Source organism: Pundamilia nyererei, unplaced genomic scaffold, assembly GCF_000239375.1.
Source record: "Pundamilia nyererei isolate P.nyererei 1_Seehausen unplaced genomic scaffold, PunNye1.0 scaffold00391, whole genome shotgun sequence".
NCBI classification, from domain to species: domain Eukaryota; kingdom Metazoa; phylum Chordata; class Actinopteri; order Cichliformes; family Cichlidae; genus Pundamilia; species Pundamilia nyererei.
In genome coordinates this window covers 119,210-147,116 of record NW_005187792.1, presented here as the reverse complement: position 1 = coordinate 147,116, position 27,907 = coordinate 119,210, and the positions used below count along the sequence as shown (strand labels likewise).

The following is a 27,907-nucleotide window of genomic DNA, read 5'->3' as shown; positions in this document are numbered from 1 at the left end:
GTAAACTGAAAAATAAGCAGTGAGCACCACCGCCCACAGAGAAGGCATTGCGGAGCTTGCAGCACATCTGATTGACAAGGAAGTCTATAAAACATCACCCCACCCCCACCATGTAACCTACTCATTTCCACATCAACAAAAAACAGTGGAAAGAAACACAGCATGATGCGGGTTTACAGTCCTTTGTACTCACTGAGCTCATCGAAGTGTGTCTCCATGCCGTCGGCCCCGGGCACAGAGCAGATGAGCCTGGCCTTCAGGAAGGTGCTCCACTTGTTGACCAGACAGCAGTGACCTCCGTCGTCGTTCTATTTTTTGGGAAGGGTGGGGGTGGACACAAAAATACAGTTTCTCCATCAGTTGCATCCTCATTAGCCCTCACCCCACCCCCTCCTGATTTAAAAATAAAAAAAAAGCCCAGGTGGAGCCACCCACACATACGTGTCTCTGATTTGCAAAGACAGGAAGCTAAGGGGGGGTGCTGATGGGGTTAGGTAAACACAGTTTCCTCCTATTTAGGCTCTCCCATCTGCGATGGAGTGAAGCCAGAATCCATACCAAGATAGTTCGAGAATGTGTCACACTTTGTAAGAAATTGTCTTTTTTATAGTAATTTTTAAGGGTGGCCATAACCTTCACTCTCTTCATGCTTTCCCATTTGGGAAGTTGAAATGTTTTCATACTCTCTACCATAAATGAACCAAGTGTAGTTTTGGTGGTATGCACGGTGCGAAGAAATGCAAAGAGCATCCAGATGTGTGGCGAAGTAAGAGTGACAGGCCGGGGTCTCCATAGCCCACCGAGAGGGGGATGAGTGTTTGTCTGTCGGGTCAGCACCTGACCCCAAATAAATACAACAGTGAACAACTGAGGCGCACGTTTTGTACTCCGAACCATTCTCATATTCCTGCTGTTAGGCTCACACGTGCACGCAAACTTGTAAGACAGGAACGTTTAATGTGTAAAGACAACCAGCTCAGTAAGATGACACAGTGTGCAGGCCTTGTGATCCTGTGTTTTAGGACTACTAGTGACAATATCAGTGCAGAGGGAGATCCTGTGATCAGAGGTCAGAGGGCAATCTGACATACAGAGGGATCCATTGTTAGCATGAAGGTTAAAGACACATGTGGAGTCCAGCAAGTTAACAAGAGGTAAATACAAGTCCTTAGCCCATACACATTTAAAGACAGTGGGTGCTTCTCACTGGGAGACTCCAGACTTTTATTAATCACGCTGCAGTTTCTCTTTTCATCAGGATCACACCTCAGTGGAAAAATGCTCCTCAGTGTATACACACCAGGCAGATACGTCCGATACGGGACTGGGTCACAGGAGTCTGGCCCATCTCAGAGGACTTCTCTCGGAAGAAGAAATACAGCTTGTCATCATTTCTCTCGGCACTATCCGGGATGAGGTGTATGTGGACAAAAGTGGGGTCTGTGGGGAGAAGAAGTGGTGAGATGTTTATGTGGACAGTGATCTGGGGAAAACATCTGGTTTGAGATCTTTTCTAAACTTTCAGCCTTTCCTGTTTATCACTTGCTGAGGCTTTCTAAACATCTTCAGAAAACAGCAATCCTTACATTTTAGCTATATTTTATAAGCTTGTTTGGATAGCACGATAAGGAGCTGTGCACAAAAGGCCGCGATCAGTCTTGTGTATCATTTATAGGCTAAATAGGACTGTTACCGTTCAGCCATCTGGAGTTGTACTGATCTGTTCGCATGGCAGTCTTTGTCCCCAAAGTACGGAAAATGGCAGAGTCTGTTCCCATAAAGTCAACATAGACCCCAGCGTACAGTTCTCCATCTGAGAAAGAGAGAAAACACTTGAGTTTCGTGAGATTCCTCGACTCTGACATTATTCCAGCACCACCCTTGGCACGAACCACCAGCTTTTATTTCAAAAAGTATATTTAGAAAAATCATGACGCTCTTCAGTTTCACAACACAGAAGCTAAGCATAACAAAGTCATCATCTGCACATGCGAGTGGTCAGGACGTGGTTGCAACTTGAGACGTAAGCAACTGACATTTAAATGGCTGATAAACAAGGTAAGCCTCCACTGTTCTCATTGTCTCCTAATAATATGTCAGCATTTTGGGGCTGTACTGCTTTATTTCTTATTTTTAAAACATTAAATTCATTCATATTTTCTCTTATTTCAGGGTATTAACTGTGTGCTCCTATCAATACAAACTTCAAACTTCCTGAAACAGCCATCAAATGTACTTCATTAAGACATGAGATATGAGCACTCCCGTGTGTGCAGACTGACAAATGTATAAAAACAGCTTTGTTAAGCCACAGGGAGGAAAGGTGTTGGTCTTCCAGCTGTTGTGTGGGCTCCACTGGAGAGCAGGTGTGCCTCTCAGGGCTCTCAGAGTAGGAGAATGGAGACAGTAGGAACAGGAAACACTGTTGTACCACCATTATACTCAATGTCATGGTCCCCGGCAGTACTATAGGGAGATTGATGATATATCATTAAAATGTCCACGGATGATAGGATACCTAATGCGGTGGCGCATCGAGCAGTCAGCAGTCAATGGTGAATCTATTGTTGTGGTACAGGGTTCTTAATCCTTATCAACACTAACAACAGTGTCCCTTACATGACGCTAACTGGTGGATGTGGGAGGTAAATCCATCTTGGATGACAGTACTGGTTCCATACTGGTCATCTGGCACTGCACTAATGCGGGAAAACAGTGCCAGTGATTTACACCCGCCGCCTCGACCCACAGAGAGAGGATCGCCTTTCACTGGTGGCAACTGTGCGGCCTGGACCTGACTAAATGACCTTGGGCAGTGGCACAGAGGACACTGGCTTCATGAGTGAAACAACAGATGATAAGACATTTCATCCAAACCTAATCTCACTGAAAATTGAAAATCATCTAACGGCTGAAACGTGAAAAAAGCGAGAGCACACAATCGTTTTGTTAATATTTTGCTTCACTGACTCTGTTTGAGGCATTGATCCCACATATCAGCACACTGCCAAATTAAGTCAAAGTTTTAGTTTTTCAAATGGTAATACAATAACTATTTATTTTTTTATTTTTGCATGTCAGACGTATTTAGATTTGAAGCCACTAATTCCTCAGTGGAGGATATAAATATTAATAGTCACATATTACTGAGCCCATCGCAGTCCTAAGAAGGAAAAATTCCTAGTGATTCTAGCTAAACTGTGGGAAAAAGGCAAAGTGACAAGGACACTTGACCTGACCTTGTGGTTATCACTGGCTAACAATAAAAAGCTCTTTACAAAGTATGCCAAACATAAGCCCATTGAAGATCATATAAGGAGAAATGGAAGAAAAGATGAAGAATCCATATGAGATGGCACTGCTGTTGCTAGAAGGAACTGTGCTGGACCGTGCCTGTGCCTGCAATCCCATGTGACCAAACCCAGATGATACTTACTGATCAAAGCTGACACGCTGTTGAGCTTCGGGTCATAGGAGCACTTTCCTTTCCCAGATTCTACTTTGCCCGGCTCCAAATGGAAGATTTCTTCCTGAAATGGAAAAAAAAATCATACAGAGATGGCAATAAATTCAACACTCTCCATCTTGTCACTGTGATTCCCTTGTGTAGGGAAAATGAGGCAGCATATGCGCTGCCTCTGACTCCTGCGGGACCTATAGGTCCTGATGGGGGATGAAGTATCAAAATAATGAGTGTGTGTTCATACAGAAAAAACACATGCAGGAAAAGCGATGGATTTCTAATCCATCTCCATGCCACTCCACTGTAAAAAACAATGTGCTGCGGTGCTGCTTCTCTCGGCATAATAAAGCTGCATGCCAAATATCTCTCAGCTTCTCTGTGCCTATGGGTGTGCAGGTCGACTCGTGACACCTGCAATCCAGCAAAGTGAAAACAAGTCTGCGATGGAGGCTGGATGACTGATGCTCACTGCTCATGGCATCCCAGCACGCAAGCACTGAAAGGTGATTAGCAGGAATTTGCGTATGATAGTGGGGAAAGTGGCACGCAATGACATGTCCTGTAGCTCCGCCGCAAAAACCAGAGCACATCCAATCCCTATTTTTTTACTCCCAGCAGGCCGAGATGAAGACATCTGTGTCGGTGTCTGTCAGCACTTATTTAGGAGCACTGTGCCAAACTCCCTTCACTAGATCATACACGCAACACTTTACATCATCTTTGATTAAAATCACCACTAGAGCCGATAAGTAGATGGCAGCTTACTCAAAGCCATTCTGGAGAAAAAACCCAAAAACGGTCACAAACATTTATGTGTACCGGAGGGAAACTGTGCCCTGAATGTGTTTTTACAACCCTGCTATAAAATGTGACCCTTGAGAAAAGGTTGAAACACGTGTAGAAAAAGAATCGGCCTGAAAAAGAAAACAGTTGAAACACTTTCAAAGTGTCCCACTTCACATAAAGCCCTGTTGTCCTTCAAAAGTCCCTCTCTGCTTTTTAAAGTGCTTGGAGAGCTCAAACAGAGAAGACATGTTGAAGTATGTGACTCTTTTATTTCCTCAGCTCCATAGCTAGTTGGCTACAGATGGCTGGTGTTTGCTCTAAGCTAACAGAGCCTGCTGTGGGAGTGGGTCAGATGCTGACTAGTCCTGTCGCCTCTGTGGGAGAGCCTGAATAACATTCCTACAGAAGGCGGAGGGCTCTTTGGGGTGAAGAACTGCTGGGTGTGACACCCTCGAATGTCTGATATGATGAAGAAGAATGATTCGGAAATCTGCTCTTCACAGCTCCAGCTAAATGCTAAATAGAAATGACCGTGTCATGCATTGAACAGCAGCAAAAGCCTGTTTAATTAAACGTGGGCCGTGTATCTTTTGTTTTTTTTACAGCCGGATCAGCCATTTCCAGTTGATTAGCCAGCTCTCATGCAAAATGTGGCATTTAACACAGAGGCAAAGCACCAAAAGGACAAAGGCTAATAAGACAGGGTGCTCAGACAACAAGACTTACACAAAGGAAATGTGAATGAAACAAGGAGAAAACGAAGCGACGTGAAATGAAATGCATTTTCAAATTACACTAAAAATGTCGAGATCGTGCAGGGACTGAAAAACAGTGCATGGAAAATATTACAGAGATGAACAAACGATGGCCAGGTTAAAGATGGTATCGACAAAATGGGCACAGACACAAAAAAGGGGAGCATGCTGCTGGCGATCGGTTCGTCCAGACAGGGCCCGCATCGCACCTTGAGTCCGAGTGTCTCGTGCACCGCGCTGGGTTCAGCTGCACGGTTAGCCCTTCCTCTGGCTTGGGCCATCTGCAGATACATGGACGTCTAAAACAGGAAAAAGCAATACATTCTCGGCGTTACACTACTGATGAGGAGGGATCAAGGCCTTTCATGACCTTGCTGCAGATTGCTTGAGCCTGTTTTGACCTCCAGACATGAGACATGAGAAACTCCCTAAACCCTGAACTCCTGAGATCAATATAATGCAAGCGCGTAGGGAAAGGATAAAGAAATATGGACGCAAGACTGTGCAGGGAATGCGGGTTTCTTTATTGGACCAGATGGTGGAAAAGGCAACAATAACAGTCCTCTATTCTGTGGTTTTGTCAGTAAAGGCTGTCACAGTATGCCGCATACACACCCCTAAAATCTGCTGGCACTGCAAAACATTTAGCTACGAGTCTTTAAGCGCATCTTAGGAATGTTTCTTGCGATGGTAAAATCTATTGATAGAAATCCATCTGAATTAAGAATGACAAGTGTTCCTACAGTATGTGTGTCAGGATATGTGTGTGTACATGCGTCCGTGCAGAGTTTACCCCCTCTTGTTTTTACAGTTGTGGTTAACTCCACAGACCAGCTGAGAAAGGTGCTCAGGGGTGTATGATTTGGACCTGTCAGTGTGACGGAGAAAATAACAGCCCTCTCATTAATCCACTAGAACTGGAACATTCCACTTGCACCCCATAATGGGAGCTCCCACTTGCAATTACCCAGCATCTCACATGGTAGAGGCTGGCGGGTGGCCTGGATGGATGCATGAAGGGGTGGAAGGATAGGTGAGTGACTGGGTGGAAGCCCTTCATTAGTAACAAGCTGTATGCAGCAAGGGGCTCGAGCAAGCTGTGCTCGCTGTTGCGATTTCTCTGTGATCACAAGGGAAAGTCAAATGGGAAATTTACTTTTTATTTATTGCCTTTTATAAAAGTCCCCTGGTCACAATTAGGGAGCGGGTGTGATATTTAAAGGAAAGTGAGGTGTTAAAGAGGAGTACAGCAGCGTAAGCGGACTGGCTAGGTTTACGAAATTCAAGAGGTCCCATTAAAGATTGAGACTAAACAGAGTAGCTCTAACGGCACACTGGGGACAACAGCTGTGTGCTGGTGAGGCTGGTGTGCTGGCTGCTTTGCCATATGGGGACACAGGGTACCACAAGCAAGCTTAATGATGGAGCAAAATCATCATAAAGGGAGCTTAGTGTAGGGCGGATGGAGAGTAAGGCAAACCATATCATTCATGATGTAGATGGAGGAAGTTTTTAATGCTGCTAAGATCAACTTCTCAGCCTCTACATTCTTTTGTAATTCTAACCTGAGGTTTGCGTCCGCGGTTGACAAAGGTGCAGACCGGATTGTAAGCTCCTGTCCCACAGACGTACAGGTGAGTCCGGTTCCATGGCTCAATTAGACGAATGAAGTTTGCACACTCCTCCTGGAAACACAGACATTGAAGGAAATTAAATAGCAGTTCATAGTTAATCTTTACTGCCAGACCTCCTGCTGATTTACTGAATGCTCACTGATTCTTATTAAAACTTAAAAATCTGCCAGTAATACTGTGCTTCTATTTGTATTTGGGCAATATATCAAACTATCAGCCAGCAGTGCTTGGTTCCCGAACTCAAGCTGGCACAAAGAAGGATTCTGGGCTTCTCTGCTCCATTCCTGTCTCATTGGCTAGACACGAGGGAACCAGAATTTTACTGGGCCAGGTCCAACTCTGCAGGTAATTCCATTTAACAGGTTCATCACATTAAAACTGATGTGAACAGATGAGGGAATTATATATTTTAAATGCAATTTATTTTTTAAAAAAAAGATATATTTTATTTTTTCAAGCTATCAAGTTTAAGGAAACAACTTTACTCGGGCAATCCTGCTCTTGGTATGTGCATTTTCAACGCGCATACTTACATTGGCATCTTTCCCACTCACGAGGCACTCCATTCTTCTTTGTTCAGGCACTGGCCAGTGGATCTGCAAGAGTGGGAACGCGGGACATTTTATAGCTCCAGCCCAAAACGTTATACATCACTGGCATTTATTGCATATTTGGATTAAAATTTTAAAAGGGATATCCACCAAGGCTAATATAAGTCCTGTTGGGATTGTCATAGCCCAGTTACAGGGTTTTAATGAGCTGCACCAGAAACAAAAAAAAAAGAAGAGTAGTCCAACAAAAACTTGATGTGAGCAAACCGAAATGTCTGCTGCTGGGGCAAGAGTGGGGAACATTTCACTTTGGGTAAAACTGCAGTAAAGGTGCTGGCTTTATCCCACGGTAACAGCCCATTTTAAGGCCCAAAGGGAGAAAAGCATGGGAAAGGTCTTACAATACGTGGGTTCTTGTTGATGTCATGGAGGTCCAGGGACAGGATGTGGTCCTTGCTCCCAACATACATTCGATCATGGTCCTCATCCATACGAAGGATCCGATAGTCAGATGTGTTGATGAGGTAGGCGAAGTGATGAGCGGTACCAGTGGATCTCAGTTCTGTATGGAAACAGAAATGCATTGGTTACCGACAGCTGCAGCTACATGTGCGCATATTCGCGCGCACACGTGCATGGGCAACTGACACATTCCTCGTGCCACTCCTCCGTGGACTTATCTGACGGTTTTTCACCGACACTTGTGTAACAGAACACCACTCATTAGAGACAAGTGCTACTGAGTGCCTGTCAAACAGCACTGATGGCTTAATACCTCCTCAGTGGATCAAAGGATCTAGAAAGTCACTCGTTAGTGGCAGTCTGTGGGAAGCCAGCAAACACAGAAACAGTAGACCGGCAGTTAGCTATGATGTTCATACTACATAGTTCATGGAATAGGGTAAGGCACAACATTTCATTGCATGCTTGGACACCATTGAAGGTCTGAAGGTCAGACAAGTGTGCGCTTTCAGCAACACAATGCAGTTGACACGTCCTCGCATGTCTACAGTAACCCAATCTCCCTATAGACTCTGTGCTGGAGTGTTTGTTTGATATGTTCTGCTTCGTTCAGCAACCAAGTACAGGCAGAGCAAAAGGCCACGGCTAAGACAACAAAGGCCCCGTGTCCCACCATACATAAACACACTCCTTTGCAATCTATAGGGTAAGAGGCCTTAGACGCTGGCATTCAGATACTGTTGGACAAACAGAGAGGTTTCACTCAAACAGCAGGAAAGTTCCCATCCTCCATTTAGCCTTCTTCTATAATCGAGAGATCACAAGCACGATTTGAGGTTAACCCAGAGTTAGCCACCAAAACATGGCAGAAGGAAACCAAAGGATAAACCGTTACATGCAGTTAGCTGCATTTGACTGGTTAAATGTGACATAGTTGAACACTGGTGTGCCGCCGTGTTATTAAAGGAGCAAACGCACAGCCAGTGTGGCATATCAGACCTTGAAGGAAACACACTGTAGCTTTATAATGGCCAGTTTAAGATTTTTTTTTTTTTTTTTTTTTAACAAGCTCTGTATGTGTAGTCATGTATTGTGGGTTTGACGTTACTACGAGGTTGTTAGGTGTTTCTGAAGAAGAGGTCTGGCCACCCAAGCATGCAAAGACATCCACATGTCCACCACTGGTCCTTAAAATAAACACCATCTAGAGACCTTTTTAAACAGACTCCCTATGGAATCTGATATTGCCAGTCTTTTGAGCCAGATCTAAATTTAGCACGGGGGTTACGTCAATAAGCAAAGATTAATAGCATTAGATATTCTATATTTATACAGTTTGATTTAATAACTGTGCCCACCAATGGAACGTTTACAGGTCAGCAGAGTGATTGGCAGCTGTCAGCCCCGCGTAGAGGAGCTGCAACATGTGGCTGGACCCTGTGATTATTTGTGTTGAGTCTTAAGTTGAATGATGAGTCCCCATACACTCTAGGCCAAGTGCACACTGGATAAGAATGCATTGTGCACACACACGCACACATATACACACACATTCCGAGGGCCAGTCGGGGCGCCCCCCCTTCTGAAGCAGGTTGTCAGCGACTTCTCAGTGTGTGTTTGTTGTCAGAGAGAAGCTGGACGGGACCATCTGTCAGCCGAATAGGAAATGTGAACAGCGCAAAGCAACAACACGCCCTATTGAGAGGCGCACATTAAGAAACAAACACGTGTACTCTAATCTCATAGTAATCTGACAACATGCAGACAGGCCAGACTGAATTCTATGTCACAGGTAGAATTTACCCCAAACGTTGTGCCTTTCCTCGTGACTTATCCTTCATATTTGCATGCAATGTGGTCTCCACCATAGACATCACCTTTTAGAAATCCAGGCGATTTAACTACAACAGAACCTGGTTACAAAAAGGCGCGCCACTCCACCTACTGGATATCATTGTCTTTTCTGTCAGTCCCTCTTAACTCAATCCCAAAGTCAAACTTCACCTCAGGCGGGGCCACATGGCATTGTGCTCGTTTGACATGTTGATCAAGGACGTATAATGGCAGCAGACTGAGCTTGGCTGCAACTCTGCTCCAGAGGTCAGGCCGCACAGCATGTCTCTGGGCTGAGATTGGTGCCAAGCAAACACTCAATCACAATCAGCTCGAAAAGACATGCAGAGAGGCTACACTTTTGCAGAATGCCAGTTTGGAGTGTGTGTGCTTTTTCTTTTTGTTGTTTATGCCCATACCTAAAAGATGAAGGAGAATTTGTGGGGTTGGGGTGTATTTCCCAGAGAGTAACAAAATCTTATGTTTGCTACACGACTCATTTGTCTTAATTTTCTGGCACTGAGCTGAATCTAATTTGCAGACAATCCCCCGATGTTTTTCAACCAGTCACATTTTATTGAGCTCGGATATATTAGGCTGCACACTCAATCAGCTGTTTTCCCAGACTTACTTACAGATTTGCAGCCGCAGATTACAGTTTCACACAGGACAGGCTCAGAGAGGCTGAACTACTTGTGCTCTTTTGTCAGCCACATTAGAGCATGACAGCATTTTCTACATGCAGACTTATCCGAGAGATTTAAAGGCTGGGAGCAGAGTGTGAATGTGTCTATCAGAGCCAGATAAACTCATAGTAGCCCATTACTGCCTGTATGGCTTAGGCCCACTCTGGGGGGTCTGCGCACACACACACACACACACACACACACACACACACACACACACACACACACACACACACACACACACAGCAGGGGCTTTGTTTCGGGACCACACTGCTTCTCCCTTGTGAAATTGCAATGGCTCTATTAGGAGGTGAAAGTAAGCCGGTGGGGCAACCTGATCCTCAAGCTCAGTGTCTATCCCATTCCTCATTCACTTGGGTTTTTACAGTAGCATGCCTGCACCTGCGCACAAATGAGAGAAGGTCACTTTATGACATTTTTCCTATTTTCAGTCTTTCTTGTTCATGAAAGAAATGCAGGTGTAGCATAAAGGCAGAAAGTTAAGCTATTTCACAGTAGTGACCTCAGGCATCTCGGTTCCTTTGTGTGTGGCGTTCCGGTCCACACTCTTCAGTCTGCTGAACACAGACAATCCGCTTCTCTCTCCAAGGAACCCAAGGTGCTCTTGGCTCAAACAGCCCACTGCCCGTTTCTTGCTACTCGCTGCACTCTGGCCTCAAGAAAGCCCTTTGCTGATCTTTGAGAAACTGGATGCTGAGCTGAACGAGACCTGAAGAAATTCTAGCTTAGTGGCATCAGAGCAACCTGCTAAAGATGCTGGAGATCTACCAACAATACAAGGCCAAAAATCTACTACCAAACTTTTGGTAAGTTGATATGATGTATATCTTGACACGAGTACTACACTTAAACTCAGTCACGACTTAGTTGTACTGTCCCCTCTTTTTTTTTAACTGCTACTATATTTTAACTGTAAGGGAACAGTGTACTTTGTACTTCACTAATTGTGTGAGACAGCTGTAGTTACTATACTTTACTTTACTTACTATAATTTGACATAAAGTAGTAAAGATATCAATATAGATAACAGCCTTTTTTGCATTTATACATTTATGTTGGAGCTAAAAATGGAGGATAGAATGAAGACTTCAGAACCAAATGAGATTACGCATTGACTCTAAGCGCTTGGGATTACTGGTTTCTGCATTAGCACTGGAGACAAGCAAGATACAATCACAGCCAGTTATATCTTGGATCACGGAGCCATTATCCTTACGCTCAGTATACCAAGATCAATATACTTGGTCTACATGGCATATTACTACCAAGTAGGCCAATCACACTTGTTGTGGTCATGCAGCTGAATTTTACATGCTTGCGCGGGTGAATGTCAGGCTATGGTGTAGGTCGAGTCATATGGTATGCAGCAACATTACAGCGACAGCACAGATTGAACGCAGTGTTAGAAATTAAGTGGCAACCTGGGACCTCTTGTCATGTCAAGTCAAGTGGCTTTATTATCATTTCAACCATGTGCAGTTGTACAGTACACACTGAAAGGACACGGCGTTCCTCCGAGACCATGGTGCTACATATAACAGACAACTGGCACAGGACCACATAAAGTGCAAGTGTGCAAAAATGTTGTAGATATAAATTAATTATTAATTATATTTTAAATAACTGAGGTAAAGCTATCCAGCGGTTTACAAAAAATAGAATAAGATTTGAAAATGTCAAAAGATTTTTGTAGCAAACTTTAGTTTTTCTTTTTTTTTTTTAGTTTTGTTTTAAGATATTCTCCTCTCTGTGGAGGGTCATGACCTATGGAAAACTATTGTACTTAAGTACCAAATATTTACTTAAGTATTAAAAATATTTACTTCTACCCAAATCAAGAAAGTAAAAAGTACTATTCAGTTTTGTGTGAATTTGACATAATCAGTACAACCATCCTTGTCAAAACTCAAATTCTGTGACCATTCTGCAGATTAATATACCAAACAATTAGCACTGAAGCTCAGTGAAGCTCCTGTTTGAACACCACTGGACTTTAAACAGTTGTAAGTTTTAATCTTGCTGTACATTTGTCAGTGTCAGCCATTTAACTATTAGCAATTACCTAATACCAAAATTAACCAGCTGTTACCATTAAGATAGCGGCAAGCAGAAAAATGACTATGACTAATAACAAAATGATTTAGCAAACATTATCAGTGCTGCTGGTCAGTAATGTTAATAGTCAGTGTTAATTTAACAGCAGAGCACAATTATTTGTGCCTAAGTGTTCTGTTTCTTTTAAAGGTGTAGTTTGAAGCTGAAAGTGTGAGCCTTTCTTACCAACTCTGTTTTAACAACAATGCCAAAACCTGAGCAGAAGCTCAGCACTACCTCAGACAGACAAAAAAAAATTCCTCTGTTTATTTTTGTTTGTTTTTCTGCACTACAAACTGATATCGAGTTTATAATTCTAGCATTTTCCTGCAAAACTGCCATTGTTCAGTACTTAGAGTTAGAAACAGTGATGTTATTAGTGGTTGTTTCATCATGCAGTTCCCATCAGACTCTACTGTAAAAACTCAAAACCTTAAAGAGCACTTCATTTACAAAACCCATCTTCACTACCAATGTGAGTCCACTCTAAAATTGGTGATTGGCTAGGAAGAAAATTGTGTTTCGTTGCACTAAAGTGCCAAAGCAAGACATATATCGAACAAAGCACAGATTCTTTATTTCTTTCTCTTTGCATTCATCAGGTTAATTAGCCGAGTTTAAATGCAGGTTGCTGTGACTGATTACCTGAGTTCCTCATTCACTCAAGGTGACTACATGTTCTGCAGACTGCAATACAATACAGTTGTTGTTCTGGAGAATAGTGGATGTACCTTGACCGCAACCCTTTCCTCAGACCATTAGAAGTACAAATGTATTTTTATAAGCTTACCTGGTTAAATGAGGTATAGAAACATAGGGGGAGAAGCATGCCTCACTGTCAGACGGAGCCAGCCCTTTTCCTCCTGAGAGAATACTTGGCTGCTGACGGTGATCTCCAGGGCTGCAGGCCTGCATGTTATAGCGTATCTCCTGATCTTAAATTAATAGCCAACGGGCCGAGTTTACTTTGGAAATATGTTTGGACAGGCATGGAGCGCACTCACGAGAGTTCATCTCCAGAAGTAAGAAAGTAAGAAAGCGCAGTGGTTAATGCCGACTTATATGAAGTGATTTCCCACCATGCCGTACACGAGGGACAGAGGAGACGGGATTTCACATATCATATTCAGCTTTTAATGCGTCCTACCTCGCAGTGTGCTTCGGTAACATAAGAACTTCCTCTCATTAAAGCAGCGATTACTGTATCCAGCGTAGCTTAACAGTACGCGGCCCGTCCCACTCATAACTTTCCTGGCAAATTCGCAGCAAGCGTCGGATAAGTGATTGGATCATGGAAAACTTCAGACTGTGTGTTTAAACAAAACAGTGACAGTGAACGAGAGAATTGAGAGGGCCTAAATACACATCCTGGCACTTGACAGCGCAGTGGCCACTCGCTACTTGACACTGATATGGGTGTTCCACCCCACTGCATATTTCTCTGGTTTCAAATTGGGTAAATTAAAAGTGGAGGCCACTGTGAGTGTCAGTGCATGTTGCTGCTTGAAGCCTGCAGTACTCCCTGTAGAGAAGTATGGGAGGTGAGGAGGAGGAGGGGGATGATGATGGGAAAAGACAAAACTTTGCAGTTCGTTGCTTTGACACTGAGCAGGAAGGGAGCAATGAACAAAGCGGACGAGCATTGTGTGGAGCAATGATCTACTCAGTTCACAGCTCAGTGGTTTTCAATTGGGGAATATTTGTGGCTAATTAGAAACTATTGCGGCGCCCTGTGCTTCTGTCTAAGGAGCGATGCATGATTAGAGATGGAAAATGCTGGTTATGATCTATGCAGATCAAACAAGTGTAAATTAAAATAAGTAGGGTTAAATAGGCTTGGATTAAATGTTCTGAGGTAGTGCAATAATAGGTAGTGCAGAAATACCCCAGTAGCTCCTGGCATATCACAAACAAGCTGCACTACCTGAGCATTGCCCCAAGGTAGTTTCCAACCCGTCAGAAAGGTGTGTCAGTTCACACACACACACACACACACACACACACACACACACACACACACACACACACACACATTGGTGATAATTAGGGTGATTAAGAGGGGGTGGGAGAGGTTGCATGCTCTCACACATCAAAGGCAGCACTTGTCAGGAATCCTAGCCAAATATTTGAATGCTGTCAATGCAAAGAAGGAAAACTCCAGTTAAGACACTCTTATTACTCCTCACAAGGCACGCTTCGTTGCAATGATGGAGCGGCACAAAACAGCTTCAGAGACTTTTCTGGGGGGTGAAGGAAAAAAAATGCAGGGTTTCCTAGTTGGCAGTTGGGTCAACTTTTAACAAGGCGCATTAATGAGTTGAGACGCCGCAGGCGACAGTGCCACAGGTTTAAGAGACTTGCTCGACATGACACAATTCTCATTAATTTGTATGAGTCTAAGTCACTGAAATATTCATAAGAACCACTCCCTGCTGAGCTGTATAAAGGTGCATTTTATTCTCTCGGGCATGGTTGTGCACCTTGTTTATTATGTTTGCCAATAAAGTGGAGATGAAGCTGAGAGTAAGAGTGGAGATTGGGCAAACAAGCTGCTATCTGTCTAAGAGGACTGTGTCAATCTATGCTCATCCTGCTGTAGCATGACCTCCTAATGCCGCTCCTGCAGATTTCTGTTTATCTTCTCAGTCAGGAGAATATGCTTGCCTTTTCTATGAGGGCGTTCATGTGTTTGGAAAGAGTTCAGAACACTTTCTGCACTTTATTTGAGCAATTACCTCTAAGCTGGAACATTACTGTTTAACTATTGACTTACGATGTGGTATTTAACTGTTTGGTGAAAAAGAATTGGCACCTCTATGCAAAATAGCCACATACAACACATTCAGACTTTTGTTTTACGCATATGTTTAACATGGGAGTTTTTTCTGTAAGAAAAAGTCCAAGAAATGATTGAATTTGCACAGTTGTGAGCAGAGTTGGCCGATATCCAGATGCCTGTATGCAAGAGTGGCCGTGTTTCCTCTCTTATCTTAATCTAGCACAACTTTCTCACAGCGATTTCCTGTATTTATAGAATAAGGAAGCCTTGATATAGGGGCACTAACATAGCGATGGAGATTAAGAAACCCCCTTCTGCTTTAGGACAAGTGGGTGCCCACTGGAGGGCCTGACTGCCACTTGCGCTGCCGTCTTTTCAGCAGACTCACTTTAAATCAGCAACTTTCGGGGCCCAGAGCGCCTTCTCTCTCTCCTTCGACGGCCTCTTTCAACTTCCCTTCATGTCAAACATTTACACGACTTATTTGGGTTTGCGTGAGCTGCATGCTTCAAAGCCAGCAGAGGAGTGACAGAGTTGTTAAAGAATGCCTGTGTGATTACTGGAGAGTGGGTCTGAGGTGAGCTGGGCTGCTAAAGGAAAAGGAACGATAAGAGCATGAGAACGCAGCAGCTGCTCGTCTTAGCTCCGTCACTGTGAGGGCAGAGGATAATAAAAGCGGTCAAAGGCTTGGCCACTGTGTCACATCAGATAGGACATCATTCAGCGGATAGCAAATATGCAAGGGCACAGAATCTAGAGATATGATCTGACCCACTGGTAATGCCAAAGAGTCTGACCCGCAGAGGAATGGTAATCTATTGTGATGGCCTCAAAGCTTCACTGCACCCTGTGCGTGTGTGTGTGTTTGTGGAGAGGCAGGCTCTGCAGCTTGCTACTAGGAAAGAAAACACAGACAACACAGCGTGCCTGTACAAACACCTGCCCCATATGTGCAAAGCATCACCAAAAGCGGTTATGCTTGCCATCATCTCACTTCAAATTTGAAACTGACAAGGCATGGCATTAAGATGACAAATCAGTCATTAGCAGTCGTGTTATTTTTGCCTTGTTGTCTTGGTTGTCTTCTTTTCTCGTGCATGTTGCAAACACCAAAACATTTTGAAAATTCTCAGAATACTTTGCACACGATCCCCGTATCATCCGATCAAGCTAACGGCAGAACTGGAATATGGGTTCAAGTTAGGACAGCAGAACAAAATTACATACACAAATTTTCTGCACTCATGTTTATAGCGTTAAATCTATTTGTGGATACAAAGACCTCAAATAGATGCAACTTTAAAGGAAAAAGGGGAATTAAAGAGACAAGTTAAAATGCGTGGCTGCCTGTCGGTCATGAAAGCATCTGGATACAAAAGCTCTGAATCCTTGCTTCCTCTCTCTGGAAAATCAAAGTTCTGCAAGTTTTATGGTGTTCTTTTGTGAATTCAAAAGCTGTTACTGTAAGCACTGTATTTGAACAACTTGATTCCGGATAAGCAGCATTAATCCTACACCGTGAAAAAAAAATCCTAAAAAAACAGTAATATTCTGGCAGCTGGGGCGCCAAAATAATACCATAAAATAACAAAATAACTTTCTCATGAAAATACGGTTATTTTAAGTAATGACAATACAGTTTGTTGCCCTAATTTTACATGGGATTTTGCCTTTTTCAAGTGCTTTTAAGCATTAAATTAGGAAAATTTTAATGTGATTAAACAATGAAATTACCTGTAAACAAGGTCAATGAATGTGGCAATATGAATAATAATACTTAAATGTACAGAAATATACAGTTAACAGTTGGTTTAAATAACAATGGATTGCATTCATATAGTGCTTTATGAGACCCTCAAAGCGCTTTACAATCCCACTTTATAATTCCCCTCTGGCCATCACCAGTAGGTGGCAGGTGAAGTGTCTTGCCCAAGGACACAACGACCAAGAGTGTCCGAGCCGGGGCTCGAACCGGCAACCTTCTGATTACAAGGCAAACTGCCAACTCTTGAACCACGGCAATAATTATTATTATTATTTGATGTATAAAAAGTTTATAAGATTCATTTTATATATTTTTCCATAGCATTACATTTTAATTTAACAGTTCAATCTTTCAAATAACGGACAAATATTTGTGAAGTTATGATGCATTTGTGAACGTATTTTAAGACTCTAAATATGCATATGTACAGACAAATACATTTAAAAAACAAGAAAATTATGTTTTATTACATTTACAGTGATTTTATGTTAATTTACGTTTGAAATGTAAAATCACAGTCTATTAATGGTACAGAACATTACAAAACCGTAAAATACACAGTGAAGTACTTTTATATTACAATTTTTTTACAGTGTAGAAACAGGAGTATGCACAAAAGTATCTGAAATCATTATTGCCATAAAAAACAAAAACACACAAATGAGTGTGTGCAGAGCTTTGGCGTGATTCCATGCCAGGGCTTGCCAGCCATTAAAACCACAACAAAGTGAAGCTACTTGGCTATTCATGGCATGCTGTTTGTATTCTGTTGCTGCGAGCTCCCTCGCTAGGGAAAAGGTGTGCCCCCCTCTTGTCTCGACATACGTTGAATGTGATCCGTCATAATGGATACGCACTAACAGCGATCCCATATCACACATCATTAACCACCACGTCTGTCCTCACAGTATCCAGAAATCGCACCGCCATCGTCTGTGTCGGCGGGAGCCGTGACACCCCACCGTCGTCACCTCGTTACTACCGTGCCCCGTGCCCCTGTCGACCTAGGGAGGCTCACCCACTATATAATTAGGAGCCACCGTCGTGCCCCACCCCTCCTACATCCACACCCCCTCCTCGCTAATGGCATCAATTTGTATTCACTGTCAGCTCTGATGAGCTCTCATGCGGAGAGATGGCCTTATCACAGAGCCTCTGGCTCCCGTCACCTAAGCCTCTCTCCTGCTCCCTGCCAAGTCCGGCGTGCTGATGGACAAGCAGAACGGGTGAGGGAGGGGTGAGGAGGGTTGTGGTTGAGGGGAAAGAGATACACATTTATCTCCATTCTCATGTAAACTCTTGTAACAGCAGACAGATGTGCTCACGGTGCAGAGGCAATGAAGAATCCGTAAGTCTGACTCTGTATCTTCCCTCAAACTAGGATCTGCTTTTGGACTCTGCGTTCTCTCCAAACAAATGAATGTCCTTCCCTCTCGGTCTAGATGAAACACATGAAAGCAGAGGTTTGGCTGAGGATGATGTCAAATGTGGTGAACTAGTAGGGAAGGAGATCCTCTCTGGAGAGCCTTGATCTAATCACACACATCTGCACAAACAGGGCTCTGTTTTAACAGACATGTGTTTTATTATCAGTCTCTACCTCAACTCTGACACATCAATGCGCCTGACCCATCCTGCGCGTCAGTTCCTGCAATACTTTGGCAAGCTCTGCAGACCTGTTTTGCTCCAAATAAACTAAAACTGTCACCTAATAACTTACTGGTTACTTAAGTAGTCTGGCTTTCTGAGTTATCTCTGGGGTTATTATTCAGCAGCACAGATAAAGAAGCCCTCATTGGAATATACCTGGCTAAAATCTTTGCAAGCTCCTTTTAGCAGTGTTGCTGCAGCCTGAGCTGGGAGACGTGCAGAGGTCAGAGGTCACTGGACAGCAGTGGCAGTGCTTTATGTTCTGGTTTAATCTGGGATTAGCTCAGGGTCAGGGTTATCTCTCCTCAGCCTGAGAGGAATCAGGAAACTGGGATTGCCTCGGGTAAACTGGCATTACTCGATGGCCCGTCCAGAATCTCAATGAGTCCACTGAACGGGAGCAAAGGAAAAAAAGGGAGTGTGTATGTCGAGAATGGCTCAGTGGGCTCGGGGTTGTAACCTCTCTGCCATCACTCCAGCTTCAGCTCAGTGGAGATAAGAATTGCAAAAAGCTCTGAATTATTACACCCGGAGAACCACTGAATCACAGGGTTGTGGTCTAGCCACAGTTATGTGCATACCTTCTGGTTTCCTGAGGACATTTAGCATGGTAAATTCATTTTAGCACTACTTTTTGTACAAAGGCCAGGGGAGAAGGCAGAGCACACGCATTTATAACAGAACAACAAAGACAGCCCACTGCAGAATTAGCAAAGGAATTTAGGGTGAAGCAGCCACAGAGACTAAACGTGAAACCCTGACTGAAGGAGCCTCATTACCTTTAGCCTTACCGTATCGTAATCTGCCATACCTCAGATTCATGTCAGCCTATAATCCCTACATATGGTGCTGGACACACTCAAAAGGCAGAGACACACTCTGCCTGAGCGTTCTACTGTCTGCGGCCAGACGGTGTGTGCACCTGGGAGAAACAGTCAGCTACGAGACCAGAACAGCCTTAATGTAATGGAGATGGATCTGTCTCAGTCTCACTCTCTGTTTAATGTTGTAGAAAGTCTCTGTGAGAAGGCTGAAATTAATTTTACTGAATGTGTGCCACGCTTCACCAAAAGCAGAAGTAGAACAGAAACAGGTACGGTTAAAGAACAGCAGCCCATAGAAACTCAGGCTTCACAACACTCAGTTCTACAGACTGAAGTTCAGTTCTGTTCAAACATCCTGAAAGCTGCTGTCAAATTTACGAACAAAGAGATTTTTTTTAAAGAAGCTGAATCTGTGATGGATCTGTCGTTTTTGTAAGAATCTGCTCAGAAGTTTCACTAAAAAAAATTTACTTTTCTTGTCGTGAATGACACAGTTCCTCATAATAAATATTATTAAATGCTTATGTGTGTAATATTTTGAGTGTGACAGGCACAAACAGTTGCATCAAAGGGCATCAAAATTCAGGTTTCAGCTGCCATGGGCTGACTTCCAGCTAAGAGGATCTATTTTCTTTTTGTTGCTGATGTTTTTCATGCTGTGCTATAAAGTAAATCTTCTGCAGATTTACCATTAAATATCACAATCATCAGATTAAGAATAATTTATTAATACCCGAGGAAATTATGTGGTCGCAGTTGTTCCAAGACAGTAAGAACAGTAAGTCACTAAATTATATAATAGAATATATTACAAAATTACAAAATATAACAAAATAGCTCTATTATATATATAATAGCTCAATTATAAATATCCAATTTATAAACCATATTTCCAAGTAGTTTTCATCCAGTGAGCCAATAATTTGATTTGCACGAGCAGGGGAACAACTTTGTCTTGAAAAGGGCTTTCAGAGCACAGCAGGACCACCACATAGAAAACTGTCAGAAAGACGTCTCAGTGCAACAATTTGTCCCAGCTCTCTCAGGTGCATCCTGACAGGCTACATGAAGATTCACAGTTGAACAGGCACAGGATATAGAAACCTAATGTATCTGACACCAGTGTCTCGCTGACATGCCCCGTGGTTATGAATGCTTTATTTGTCGAGCCAGTGTGGGGTCACCGTGTGGGAAGCCAGTTGTTCCTGCCCCTTCCTGAGAATGACATGAAGGCAGGACAGATTGTGACAGCAGCCATTGTGGCTCTGCTCCAGGTCTCTTCCTCCCACCAGTCTCCCACTGCTCCCTCATCCTGGGTAAGTGCGCACGGTGCCACCTCAGTGCTTGTCTTCCTGTTTCTTGGGTGGGCAGGCTTAAACAGAACTTGTAGGCAGGAAAGCCTTTGCCATTTTCTTTGCCATTTGGAGCCTGTATAGTCATCAGTCACCCTCGACATGAGCCACGTGATGTTGATAGAAGCAGGACGTCCCCCCTCTCCCCGTCGCCTCTTTGAACAGGGGCAAATGATCAGCTGAGTTCCAGTGTGCCCCTGATTCCCAGGCCTTGGGGACAGGAAGTGGGATTAGTGAACAAATCCCGTTTTTCCACATGTATGTCAGCAGCTTCATTGCATTTTGCCTAATCACTTACTTTCTCTATTTAAAGGGCGCTCATCTGAAATGAAGGCGATTAGCCTTTATAAACAGCTTTGTGTTTTCGGCTGCCACTGCCTCACTGGGACCGTTCACTAGGCTAAGCTTTAAATGAGCTGTACCCCAAACACATGCACCCATGGGAACCAAGGGTCACAGGGCTAACTCCTTCTGAACTAAACTAACAGTTTGTTGGCCACTAAAGGAAACCCGCGTAGAAGTTACAAGTCAGCAAAAAGCTAAACTGTGACTTCATTATGCTCTCTGGTGCAATAAGCCTGCTGTTCCTAAACCGTGTTGTTTTAAAGGGGCTTCTAAGGCTCTGCAATCTTATCCTGCTTCTAAGTCATAACAAGATAATAGGTTCCCTTAGGACCCTAGGAATCAGTGTGGTGGGTTATGCTGTCCCCAACTGACAATTTGCATTTTACGTCAAAAAGGCAAAAAAAGAAATGAATAAATAAGTAAAACAAGTTATTATGATATCAGGAACAGTTCATTTCACGTCGCCTGGTCAATGAATTTGTACGGTATGCATGCCTACTTGGCCTGATCGACTTTTTTAGGGAGTTAGTTCTTTGCAGTCTTCTCCTACATGCTTCCTCTGAGCTTTATCTGTGTTCAGACTGTTATTTTGGCCAACCGTGCTCTATTCCCATGTAAGGTGGTGTTAAGGAGATAGTGGCTCAGAGGGTGGGTGGTGGTTTGCAGGGTCAGCGAGTTTACCAAGCCGATTTAGCCATCCCAGTTTGTCACTGGTAATCTCCCGGCAGCTAACAGGATGTTAAAATCAGCCTGATAACTGCTGAGATGGATAGAGAGTGAAGCAGACCGAGTGGGTGCGAGAGTGATGTGTTCAGCCCCCTCCCTTTGTATCTTTCAAACATACTGATAACATGTGTAGCATGCACGTATACACGATGGGCCACAACTTTGACAACACCTGGCTCAAGTAGTCTAGGTTTTCCTCTTCCCCACAAAAAAGCTCTGACCCTTCAGCGGATGACACAAACATATCTCAGGGTGTCCTGTGGTGTCTCTCATCCACTTGAGTGGGATGTTAGAAATTGATCTTTTGGTTTCTGGGGTTGCTGTTTGGAGCCCCAGAAGATCAGATGTGTTCTGAATAATTCTGTGCATGCTTGATCAGACTGAGATCTGGGGGTTGTGGAGAGGTCAGGTCAATAGCCCTGGTTATGTTTCTTGTGTTCTTTGAGCTGTTTCTGAGCAGTTTTTACAGTAAGGGGAGGTGCCCTGGCCTGCAAGTGGAGGCCACTCCTGGTGTGTCATGTTGTTTCAAACATCACTGCACACAACATAATCAAACGATGCAACAACGCTGTAATGGATACAGAACCAAGAGTCTCCATTAGAGCAGTTTCTCTACACATGCAAAACCACAATGCAAACTAAGGATAAATGAGGCAACTCCAGATGGAAGGTGCTGATTAGGCGAAACCAAGAAGTGTGTGAAAGGTTCACATCGGGTCCTCTGTGGTGGAATATGGAGGTGTTTGCTTTGGCAGTGTTGACCAAAACCTCAGCCCCAGAGGCGAAAAGAGGAACGTGAAGCCAAAGCATCTTCGTACTGCTCCTCCTTTATAACCCCCCCTCAGTGCGGCCTCTTTTTGCCCCACCATAAACACTTCATTTCTTTCCGAACTCAGGAAACATGCTTTCTAAATCAGGGGAGCCTTCTCCTGTTTTTTCTCACATTCCCAGCCAAACAGAATTAATCTAAAGAGCTGGGATGTTATGAGCATAACTCTACCAGTATGTGACCTGTAATAAGGAGCTAATAAGCTGTGAACTTGAGTGGTCTTACATTTTACTTCCAGCCCAGCAGGACTTCATTTAGAAGCGAGCTTTTATTTACACATGCTACATGAAACGTGCTTGTCAAAATATATTTAATGGCTTAGGGTGCAACCAGGTTTAAAAATCACATGTAGAAACTTCAGGGGGCGAAATTCAAGTCCACAGGTTGTCTTGGCTAAGCCCTGACTACATGGCTATACATCTTCTTTTCAGCAATAGGTGTATAGTGCAATAATCAAATGGGTGAGAAATACACACCAAGAAAGTGTGTTTTATAGATTCTGACTGAACTGAACTGCAAAGAAAACCAAAAAAAAAAAAAATCCTGTGGTGTCCCAGTTGAATTAGCTGTAGCTGTAATTGCAGACCGAAAAAGTCCATCCCAGCAGCATTACATGTCTAGCGGAGTGCAGATATGCTAGTGGCACAAAGATCGATATTCCCTTTTCTCCTTTAAGTTGTGGTCTACCGAGCTCTCGCAGCTGAAGTACTTCTGTGATTGAAAGTCGTGCTCTGCGCTCAACCTCCCTCTGGTAAAGCCAAATCTGAAGAGACAAAACAGCCTCTCTTTCTCACATCTCTTGATTGTCCTGCAGCTCTTCCACACGCTGAAATTGGCAAGGTGACCTTGATGAGGGGAAATGCCAACTGTCAATCATTGATTACCAGGACTTTTTACACATTCACTTAAGGGCTCCCCTTTCAAGTTTGATCAATATCAGCCAAAATGTAGTCAGAGAGTAACACAGAGGACTGTCAGCACTGTGCCTCAGGTAAGAGTGGGCATTTAAAATGGGTAGTGGAAAAACACAAAAATGGGATCACACCACAAACCAAACCACACTAAACTGCACCAACATATTTCTTTAAAAAATACTTCTTTCTGAGGCTTTGCCACAACTACCAACATAATAAAATCACAAGTGAGATAGATAATGTTGTTTTTTTGTTTTGTTTTTGTTGTTTTTTACAACCCCAATTCAGATAAAACGTTGCTGTGATGCTGTGAAAAATGTTAATTAAAAAAAAACCCAGAAATCTCACAAACCCAAAGTTTATTCACAATATTACATGGAAAACAAACCAAATGTTCAAACTGAGCTCATTTTGACTTTAATTAACCTCCAGGATTTTATAAGAGTTACACTCAGTTGGAGAAAAATGGATGTACGATATTTTATCTTACTTTAAGAGCTAAATCTTCTTCACGTGAACAAAGACCTGAGGCCGTGAAGCATTTTCACAGAACAGCAGAATCCATAAATGTGTTGCTCTGGAGATATGAAAATGTGTCAGGTGAAAAGGTTGTGCCCTGCCTCATTATTCTTGGATAGAATATTTGACATGGACTCAACTGTTAATCCAGAGAAAATCCTGCAGGGTTTTCCTACCCTGATGGTCGCTCCACGGATTGGTAGGAAGTGGTTATGGGAATGCTGGGCCGTCCTACTGCTAAGCCATGAATGTAACCATCCCACTCGGGCCTCGAATCCTCTGCACTCCCCATAATGACTCATTGATCTCAGCCTCTCAATCCCTACCTGCCTTATCTCAGTTAATGGGGCGGCATCGTGTTCTCTGACAGGGCTGCAATCTCTCCGAGAGCCTGAGTGCACTCAGAGGTCGGCGCTTTTGCGCTCTTGCAGCCCCGCACCACAACCGGGAGGAAGAAAAATGTAGAATGTGAAAAGTGTTGTTTCTGAAGACACCCCCCTCCTCATTTGAGAAGTCCACAATCCCTCTAATACCCTTTGTTGTGTTTGTTGAGTGGGATGATATACAGTCCCTATAGGACTTCCTTTATCGTTTCAATTACAAACTCGCACTTCACACATCAACAATTCTTTTGGTTGCTTTGGTTGATAGCCTGGCTTTGACCCCAAACATCTGAAGCTTACAAAAGGGACTCCCCTACACAAACCCATGAAAAGGCTGCAGAATCCACAGTGATTTATAACTTTTGAGGCTGGCATGACAGCAGAAATCAGCAGGGAGTAGGCGGGAGGGGAGGAGAAGAGTGAATGAATGGTCTAAATGGAGCAAACAAGTTCACTGTACTGCTATACATGCTCCTTAGCACGCTCCCTTTGCCTGTACTCCCTATGGGCCAATACCACTGAGATTGCAAAATTGACAAAAGAAAATCTGAAACTTATAAATCTCATACTGTACGGCATCAGATAAAAACTGGAGCAGGATTTTATATTCCATATTATACTCCTTTTGGGGTCTCTTGACCATGAGAATACATTTCTTTTAAAATCATTTTATATCCTGAGGTTGTGGAAGTTTATTTAATAAAAATTTATTTTCATTCAGCCAAAAGTCTGGATATCAGTCCCATATATGGGATACGCATTGGGAAACACGCCTGGGAGAGTACAGTGAAGTCATCTATAGAAGAAAAAAACAACACGGAAAAGAAGAGCTGGTCACATTTCAACTCATCTATATCCCAACATTATTATATCCCTTCCTCATTAATCCAGAGGAAGCCTGTTTCTCTCTTACTTGACTGAATAGTGCCTGAGGTGACATCTCCACAACGCAGCAGACATACAGACACCTTGACAGCTGTGGAAGTATACTGAGCTTTGGCAAAACTCAAAACTCAGCCTCCCTGGGAGATTTTTAATGACCAGTCAGGCTTTCCCCGATTTGGGTTTAAAATCGGAGACACCTGACAGCCTTGACGTTTGACTGACATGCAGGATATCCTGTTCTGTGACCCCGCAGTCGTCCTCTTGAACAGTCTTGGCAGTAGGTAATAAGCTACAGGAGAGGTCGGAGGTATGGATTGCAAAGTGGCTAAAATACTGCACTGTTGAGAGTGAATTCCTAGATGGTAAAGACAAGAAAAGCAGAGGGGAGGAAGCCGAGTGGGAAGGCTTTCACGGGATTGCTGCGAAACAGACACAAATAATGGGCGAATAATCACTGGAATAAGAAAATGAGAAAAATAAATTATGGTAGTTGGAAAACATTTAGGGGCCCAGTGTAACCACGACATGTGTAGCTAGCAACAGCTGATTCCTGTTTGAGGCACCATTCACCTTTACTGAGTTTGAGAGCTCCTGTTTTGGAGGTTCAGCGTTTGTGAATTCAGGAATTAGTTTGAGTGATGGGTCTTCGACTTGAAGGTTTTTATCTGAAAGCTTGTTAGTTCTGTAACACAGACACTGATATTACTACGCTTCTTAGAACCCTAGACAGTTGTTCCTTAAGGTGGCACTCCTTTTGTCTTGCTGAGGTTTAGGTAAACATCCTTTTTATGGATTGAAGCGACTGCTTCTTAAAGGTTCCAGACATGTGGTTAAGGTTAGGAAGGAGCTTGGCCAAGCTTAAAAAAACAAGTCTTGGATGGATGGGCCAAGACTGTAACGCAGTCCATCCATCCAGCTTAGCTTCCCCCATACACAAACTTTGTCGCTCTTTAATAATGTATTCTGACTTCCTTCATTGCTCAACATGATTAACGTGATAGCTGGAGCACTACGTCACTCGTGTCATTTTTGGTTCATGTTACATGTCCTGATGCTGTTGTTCTTCATGGGAGGATGCTCTCAGCCGGCATATCTGTGCAGGAAAGCAGCCTTGTTCTCACAGTCATCTGTGGCCCTGTAGCACCCGGCAATTACCCGTTAATTTCGTACGAAGCCCATCGTGGGTCACGTCCTTCATGTCCCAAAGGAGACCACATTAATATATTACACATCGCCAAAGAGAACAAGATTCAGCTCCAATTATAATCCTGTTAATATCGTATGTTGTCATTGGCTCCACTCTTAATAATAAACTCGCAGAGGGCCATGGTGACTATATTAACAAAATGAACATCATTTCAATCATAATGCTACAACTAATGCTTTTTGTATTTAGGTGACTTTTTAGTCTATTTCTTTCGCTATAAAGCCTAACTACTTCCCAATGTTTGTGTTTACATTTTGATAACAGCGCTCGTTGTTTACTGCGGGCAGGAGCGCGCACCTTATGCCTTTGTTTGGCTGCTAACCGCTTGAGCTCCTCGGCAACTCAGCCTCACTTCCTCTCACTCTCCCTTCATCAACACTGCAGGCAACACACAGCTGTGAACAAGCCGGAGCCTCTAGCAATTCTCCTGGCCCTTGCCCAGCTCACACAGTGTTTCTGAAAAACATTTTAATTGACGCAGCAATTAAGCCAGACAAGTCAAAACAGAGCTCTTGCGGAACCTCTATATGAGCAGAGTAATCTGTTTCCCCGGGCAAGTTTATCTTGAGAATGTGGAGTATTCATCCAAGATGTATTGCTTGTATCTCAGCCAGGGAGAGTTCACTGCAGAGAAAATATTTGGGAATAATGTGCAGTTAACTGCAGTGTATCACCGCTGGGAGTAGTGGGAGATTAATTAGTGTACATCAGCATTAAAGGGTCGTGCCGGATTTTAACCGGTATAAAACAAATTATGCATGTTGACATACACATGAAAAGCAGGCAGTTAGATTATTTTGCATTTATCAGTGCTTCTTAAACCTTCTCAAGGTTTTCTTTAAGTAAGAAAACATGAAACAATATTATGTGAAAATTATTACGCATAATGCTCAGTTTATATTTGAAAAACATTCAACTTCTAGATAAACGACAACCAAAAAGACTTGCTTCAGATCAGCAGGTCAGCTGCTGTAATTGCTCTAAAACTGAGGCTACGTCCCCACGTACCCGGGTATTTTTGAAAACTGAGATTTTTCTATGCGTTTGCACCTTTCGTCCACACGTAAACGGCGTTTTTGGTCACTGAAAACGGAGATTTCCAAAAACTCTGGCCAGGGTGGATAATTTCGAAAACTCAGTTTTTGCATTTACGTGTGGACGAGAAAAACGGAGAAAACGCAGCATCAAAGGTGTGCGCCTTTTTTGACGTCACACTGTGCGCCACGTTATTGTTTCCGTGAAATGAATTTCTACAATACTGTTACTGTTAATTTTACTCTCTGCAGTGTTTAAATGCTTACATATACACACACAGTTACTGTCCCTCCACACATACGACTCGGTTCTGCTTCTATGCCCCAGCTTTGTTTACTTTTTCCCACTGAGGCTTCTACACTTCTGATTGGCCAACATTTCTACACGGTTAGGAATATAGCGCCACCTG

At 43.3% G+C, this 27,907-nt stretch overlaps 1 protein-coding gene across 8 annotated transcripts in view; it reads right to left on the bottom strand.

Moving 5' to 3' along the window:
- The window catches only part of sema3fb (sema domain, immunoglobulin domain (Ig), short basic domain, secreted, (semaphorin) 3Fb), a 59,918-nt gene that overhangs the window by 13,136 nt on the left and 18,875 nt on the right, over positions 1-27,907 (bottom strand). For 5 of the 8 annotated variants that reach the window (XM_005752920.2, XM_005752922.2, XM_005752921.2 and 2 more), the window contains exons 3-10: positions 7,591-7,751; positions 7,172-7,234; positions 6,570-6,689; positions 5,214-5,303; positions 3,437-3,530; positions 1,694-1,813; positions 1,301-1,440; positions 194-308 (exon numbers count right to left, since the gene is read on the bottom strand). In XM_005752920.2, coding sequence (XP_005752977.1) covers positions 194-308; positions 1,301-1,440; positions 1,694-1,813; positions 3,437-3,530; positions 5,214-5,303; positions 6,570-6,689; positions 7,172-7,234; positions 7,591-7,751 — 903 coding nt within the window. The remainder of the gene's footprint in view (positions 1-193; positions 309-1,300; positions 1,441-1,693; positions 1,814-3,436; positions 3,531-5,213; positions 5,304-6,569; positions 6,690-7,171; positions 7,235-7,590; positions 7,752-27,907) is intronic. The other 3 variants (XM_005752925.2, XM_005752926.2, XM_005752927.2) reach the window with 1 other exon arrangement.